At 31.6% G+C, this 7,093-nt stretch overlaps 1 protein-coding gene across 2 annotated transcripts; it reads left to right on the top strand.

The window, feature by feature from the left end:
• The first annotated feature begins 2,194 nt into the window (after nt 1-2,194).
• LOC141716769 (NAC domain-containing protein 73-like) lies at nt 2,195-6,167 on the top strand. Of its 2 annotated transcripts, none has more exons than XM_074518952.1 (7): nt 2,195-2,405; nt 3,155-3,274; nt 3,380-3,566; nt 4,249-4,691; nt 4,864-4,951; nt 5,375-5,508; nt 5,872-6,167. In XM_074518952.1, exons 2-7 carry the CDS (start codon nt 3,179-3,181, stop codon nt 5,959-5,961), a joined length of 1,038 nt encoding a protein of 345 aa, XP_074375053.1. In that variant the 5' UTR covers nt 2,195-2,405; nt 3,155-3,178; the 3' UTR covers nt 5,962-6,167. The 2 variants fall into 2 exon arrangements, with proteins under 2 accessions (XP_074375053.1, XP_074375054.1); XM_074518953.1 differs by having other exon boundaries at nt 2,195-2,509.
• The last annotated feature ends 926 nt before the right edge of the window (nt 6,168-7,093 follow it).

Genomic DNA, 7,093 nt, shown 5'->3' with positions numbered 1-7,093 from the left:
CTATAATTCAACAAACAATCTATTAATATTTTTCACGAACTCTTAATCACAAAAAACCCAGTTTATGAATTTGTTCTCATGATTTTCAAATTTTTACATGACTTTCACTTATTACTATTTTTTAAAAATAATTGAAAAACTATAAAGTAAAAATTTCAAACCTTACAAACCAAACAAATAAATTTGCATATTTAGCATTCTGATTTGATTAAATTACGTAATTTTTATATAAATAATGATATATTTAAACTAATTGAATACATTCACCCATAAACACAAGTTATATAAAATATATACTTATAATTTACTATCTAACATGTATTGTAATTTGAATCCTGTAAATTTAAAATAAAAAAAAATGAATTAAATAAATTGATAAATTTATTTGTAGAAATATATAAGTACAATTATTAATTAAAATATTATATTATAAGCATATGTTCATAACATATTTACGATTATATATAAGTAGTTTATAACATTTTTACGAGTATTTTGTAACTTGTAATTCATATGTTTATCCACGAGTCATATTAACGAGCATGTTCCCGAATATTATTTACGTATTATATTAACGAACTGATTCACGAATATTGTAATCGAATTTATTCCCGAACTTTTGAGCTAAATTATATTGTGCTCAGATTCAATTCATTTACAAATAAAATTTTAAAATTGTGTTTGTGTTTAACTCGTTATTAATCAAATTAAATTCGAGCCAATTTTTTTCCAAACTCACGAGCTTATCAATTTATTTACTTCCTTACTAATGAGCGTGGTCTCTGTAAAAGTTGATCATGTATCTAACCCACATATTTTAGTTATAAATGGTTTATTTAATATATTATTTTGTAACTGATTAAAGTTAAAATTAGTACCTTTAAATTTTCTTCCAAAAGTTAAAAGGTTTGCACAGAGCAAATATTTTTTTTTTAAAAAGAAAAAACAAAAGGAAGAAGGAACTGTGTGGGGTAGGGTTAATGTAAAATGACTGTAGGAGTAGCTTGGGGAGCAAGTAGCAGCTACCCAGCTGTATTCCAAAACTGTGTCCGAACCTCTCCTATTCATTACTCTCCCGTCCCAGATAAAAAAAAAGCGTAATTTAGTGAGAAAGTATAAAGTTGGTTAAAATGATGATACTTTTCAATATTTAATGGATAAAGTGAGTGTTGTGGGAGAAAGTAGTGGGTGTAATAGATTGTTATATTATAAAATTTTTATTATTTTTGTTAAGTTTGAAATGTATATAATTGAATGGAACATCCAAAAAAAGAAAGTGTATAGAAATGAATGGGACGGGGAATATATTATTTTGTTGTTATTTTTATATTAAAATAATATAAAAATAACAATATTCTTAAATTAAACTTCAACCCCCAAATACTAATTTTTATACCATTCTTCTATTAAATAAATATTTTATTACTAAAATATAAAAGTAAAATTAAAAAGAATAAAATAACAAGATACAAATAGAAGAAATTTGTTTTATTAAAGAAGTATAAGGGTAATAAGGGAATGTACAAAATCTCAAAAAAAATGATGTCATTTTTGATGTAACACCAAAATAGCGTTAATTTAAGAGTTGGGTTGATGAGAAATTTTACACCAAAAAAATAAATATTTAGAGTTGGGTTGGAGACTTGGAGATAATCTAAGCATAATCTTTTTTATTACTTAGCCCTCTTAAGCATATTTAATAGAAAATATAGTCTGGAGTACCAAAACATTTCATGGTAAACAAAATTAAACAATCAAATCTTATTAGAAATAAAATTGCAGACAGACTACATTTAAAGAGAAACTATAAATATTAGGAAAATTTTATTCCAAAAATTTCTCTAAAATATGATGTATCACATGAATAGTTGGTAACGCATTAATATGCGTCCACGAATTAATCCGCCACGGATTTTGATAAAAATTTTGAAAAATATATTTGGGAAACCTAGTACTATTCTAAATATTAGTAGTAATAAGGGGGGAATAAATATAAAAGAAACAAGAAAATCTTACACCTAAATTCAACATAAGAAGAATTACAAAGAAAAAGGCAAAACCTTGGATTTTGTTAAAATAAGGCAACCTAGCCTAGTATACGAACCTGAGGCTTTTTCTTTGTAATAAAAACAAGTCTGGAGTATTATTCTCTCTCAATCTCTCTCTCTATATATCTCTCTCTGGAGAACAATTTCTGAGTATATTATTTACAGCTTTGTTGTTGCTTAGTCTCTTAGAGAAAGAAAATATTATCAAGGTCTTGGTCTCCCTGTAACTGGATTATAACTCCGCGTTGTTATTTTCTCTACTCTCTCTCACTCATATACATACACCCACATTGTATCTATCATTTCCTTTTCTTCCATCATCTTCATCATCATCATCATCATCATCTTAATCATAAGGTTCTCTTCTTCTACACTCTCTTTCAACTTCTTCATCATCCGGGTCACTGCAATTCATCTTCTACTTCACTTCTTTAAAATTAAAAAAAAAACGTTTTCATCAGGTGAAATTAATATGTATCTTGGTGTTGTTGATGTCTAGGATAAATGGTTGAGCTGGGTTTAAGCTGATCACCATGGCTTTCTTATCTAATGTTTAACTTGTTTGTAGTAATGGTGTTTTCTTATTACTTTATATATTGGCTTGTTTTGGATGTCCCCATAGAGCGGCGAACTGATTTTGGGGTCGTACGTAATTCGAGTCGAACCGAACCGAGCCGAGCCGACTCTATTAACCAATCAAGCTACACTTCTGCCCGAACTCGATTAGTTAAATTTCACGAGTCTACTGTGTAATCTGGGTTTGAGTAGTACTCGTTTAAAAAAGTTTCCCTGATGGTGCTACACATTTAAAGAAATTTTATTAAGTTGTTTATATACTCCATGTTGTTCTGTTATGGTTTGTTTGTATTAAAATAAAAGAGGGTCCGGGTCCGGGTCCCTCCACACCAAATCACCCGATGTTACAGGCTTAGATTCTTGGAGACTTGAAAAAAGTATTACTTGTGTAGATTACCAGTTCTGGTTAAATGTTAAACAATGGACTTATAAATGTGTTTGTCTTGTTTCCCCAAGTGCAATGTTTCTTTTACTGCTGTGTTGTTGAGTTTATTACATAACTGAATGTTTTGTTCCATTATGTTTTGCAGCGCTTATCTTGTCTATAGCTGGGGATGGAAACAAAAACTGAAGCTATACAACCTTCTGATGTTCAGATGATTGAGTCTGAGGAATGCCTTTTATGCCCAAATTGTCGCTGTAACAAAGAAGTGAGCAGGATAATATTGTCGTATATCTGCTTTTTAGTTGATTATATTGTTAAGGTTCTTGAACATCATGTGTCCTGGCTGTTTTTATGATTTCCTGTTCTGTAGGTGCTTCAGGAATGGACTAATTTGCCGGCTGGTGTGAAATTTGATCCGACAGATGTGGAGCTGCTGGATCATCTAGCAGCTAAATGCGGAACAGGGAATCGACCATCAAATATGTTCATTGATAAGTTCATCATCACACTTGAGGGGGAGGGTGGAATCTGTTACACCCATCCTGAAAATCTACCTGGTGAGCTAGCATTGTTAGAAGTGTTCGTGTTTTGTACTAGTAGTTTATTTATTGTAACAAAAGATGAAATTGACATGTAACAGTTCATATTAACCAGGGGCAAGTTCAAATCCGAATCAAGAATCAAAACACTGTCCTAAGCCTCAAGAGTGACAGTCCGGTCTTTTAGCCCACAACATGCCTGACCGAAAGTTGTGATACAGTGGGTAAAGGGTACAACAATTAAAAAACTAGTCCACATTCTTGAGCATGAGACCATTATTAGTCATTGACTTGTGTTTTTGTCTGAGCTAGAGGCTAAGTAAACTATTTTTACACTATAATTTCCTTCCCTCAAGTATTCGACATCTACATTTCTTTTAGGGCGAGTATAGAACATCTATGTTAATACATTATTTCTGGCTTAAACAATCACATGTTTGATTTGTGCTCAAGTTCCCCTATGTTTTATTGAATAAGGCCTCTATTTGAAAGTAAATTACACTTAGAGCATAAAGCATGACAGAGATTTGTTGTCTTCGGTGACGAGTGCTCCAAATATAAAAGGCTTAGCATCATATCAGCATTGCCATTTGTGTTTTCGTATCTTCTGCAACTAATGTTGGATAAATAGCTACATGAACTGAAATAAATAATATCTCAAGTTTGTAATTGATTTGACTCTGCATTATGCATGCTTTAGGTACTAAGAAAGACGGAAGCAATGCACATTACTTCTATAAATCTATGAACGCTTATGCCTCTGGTAAAAGGAAGCGTCGCAAGATTCAAAGTGAAGATTCTGTTAGATGGCACAAAACAGGCAAGACCAAACCTGTGATGGAGAATGGTGTAACAAAGGGGTATAAGAAAATCCTGGTTCTTTATAGTACCGTAACAAAGGGCTGTGATCCTGTCAAAACTAAATGGGTGATGCATCAGTATCATCTTGGAACTGAGGATGACGAAAATGAAGGTGAATATGTAGTTTCCAAAGTGTTTTATCAACAGAAGCATGTCAAAAAGGTGGGAAATTCTATAGCCAAAGAGGTTTCAGTTCATTCAGTGGAAGATGTTTCTAGTCCAAACAAGCAAGAAGACTCAAATACCGAAATTAAGATTGATATCGTTCAGACACCTGCACAGGTCTTTAAAAACACTTGAAATTCTACATTAATTTTTTTGAACAACCCAGTGCTTCTGTGGCAATGCTATCAAAATTCAACTAAGCACTCTCAATTTAATTCCAATTTAGTTTCAATCATACAGTCTGTAAATATATGCTAATTTATGTAAATGGTTGCCTTGTGTTGATCAGGAAGTGGAAATCATTAAGAAGATGCCTCTTACTTCTCCATCTCGATCTCGATCCATACTTGAGACTGAGTTTCCCTCTTGGTTTGCAGGTAAGTTTCATTTTGTAATTTGTACATGAACTAGAAAGCTAAAATACTTTACCAGACATCAATGGAGTGTAGTATCTAGCAATCAGGCCCCTGGCTCTAAAGCTTTTTCTTTAAAATAGTATTACTGTTCTCTCTTCTGTGCTTGCGAGCTTCATTTGCAAAACACACGGTAAATATAGGATTCCTAAATTTCAGTCAGAGAAACTTTACAAAACAAATTACTTTAAAATCTCGACTAACTAGGCAGTTTAGTATAAATTCTCTCCAAGAGTCCAAGTAAAGATATAGGTACATCATAACGCGATAAACTTAAAATAGGCTTACCTACTGCATAAGATGAAAATGTAAGACATATTCCATAAGTATTTTTGAATACTACAAAGACATGTGGTTATCTATTAACCGATTGCAATTTGTTTGAAGGGCTAAATGATGATTCAGGAGAAGTTTGTAAACCTTCTTCAAGTTACAAGGAAGATGTACTTAGTGGAATTGCAGGAATGGCTGAGCTCGAGAATAATCTGGCGGATAGTCCAGTGTATTCTGATTTTTTTAAGGTAAAGCTCAAACGTTTAGTTTATGTTCTTCCTAATCATTTTTATTTATAAATATAAACTTTGCACCGGTGGAACCAGGCGGGGCAGACCCCTGCTCCAGCTTGCCCCCGACTTGTCTCCAAAAAGTTTACTTGTAATCTTGACAAAAAATATAAAAAATCGTCAAAAAAATGTTGATGCAGTGGTTGAACTCTTGTACCCCTTGCGGGATGTAGGAGTTCGACTCATGGCATGGGTGTGTAAACAATTAACAAAAAAAAATATGATTAACATATTTTTACTTGTTTAGCCCCAGATAACTTGCAATCATGGTTCCACCACTGAAACATAGTATATAACTTGCAAACCTATGTGTGCATGCAGGAACTGGAACAATATTTAGATGTTCAAGAAAATTGGAAGGATGAAGTGCAGACAGACCACAATGATGTGACTTCACATAGGCCTGAATGAATGGCAATTTGCTTGCAGCTGCTGCACTGAAAGCAACATGTTAAGAATAGTTTGTCATGCACTCATACTTGTTGTTCCGATAGATGATGTTCTACATTGTTGTATGGTATGTAACTTTGTATCGTGAGACAGTAGAATCTGTTTCTGTGACTTCGTGTATCTTTGTAACTTCAGGTGTAAACTTTTAGCTAATCAGAAACTTTCTTGACCTCAAATTACTAATATTAGCTCCCATGCTAATTGCTTGAGTAATTTTTCTTTTCATGCAGAACGCTTTTAAATTATAATGTAGTTTTCTTCTTTTTCAAGTCAATTCGACCCAGTGATTAGCTGTCGAACTCAAGATCAAATGATCAGGAGTATCGGTGGGTTCAACATCTTTTATCTGCCCCACTCTTTTCCATTGCGGCAAGGAACAGGGTTGGAATTCCATAAGTTTTGGGGGTACCATACCAAATCCAATGCATAGTTATAGTTGTTCTTATACTTATAATATAAAATCAAAATTAAAAAAAAAAAGAAATAGTTATACTTGGTTTTAGAGCAAGTCCAATAATAGTTGCAGTTTACAAACAAATAATTTTATATTTAGCTAATATTTTGTATAACTCATTCATTTTAATTTATTTTATTTTAAGATGAACCTCTTTACACTACATTATTAGTTATATGATTGTTATATGATGATATGATAAGGACGACTACAATGGACATAAGACAAAGTATTCATTTATATATTTATCCATCAATTATAGCTCTGTATTGAAGTTAAATTTTATGATCTTAATCCTATATTATAGCTATAAAACTAAATTTAACTATGCATTTATAAATGCATAAAAGGATAGTTGCTCATATATTTAAAACTAGCATAGCTATATTCAGAATTCCAATGCTAAAGCTAAAATATTTATAGCTATTATTATAATTTTAGACTAAAAAGTGTATTTTGGTACTAAAATAAAATTTCAACTCCAATATTACTTCTATTTTACAACTAAATATTTTTAAATTTAGTAAAGTTTTATCTCTCTCTCCTAAATTTCATTTAAAGTAAACTAACATAAATTTCATTTACAGTTATTTCATGATGTTGCAAGAAAAACTATAAATGTTTTTCTCATAAATATAG

The sequence above is a fragment of the Apium graveolens genome, chromosome 4 (genome assembly GCF_009905375.1).
Source record: "Apium graveolens cultivar Ventura chromosome 4, ASM990537v1, whole genome shotgun sequence".
NCBI classification, from domain to species: domain Eukaryota; kingdom Viridiplantae; phylum Streptophyta; class Magnoliopsida; order Apiales; family Apiaceae; genus Apium; species Apium graveolens.
This window is presented reverse-complemented; position numbering and strand designations above follow the sequence as displayed.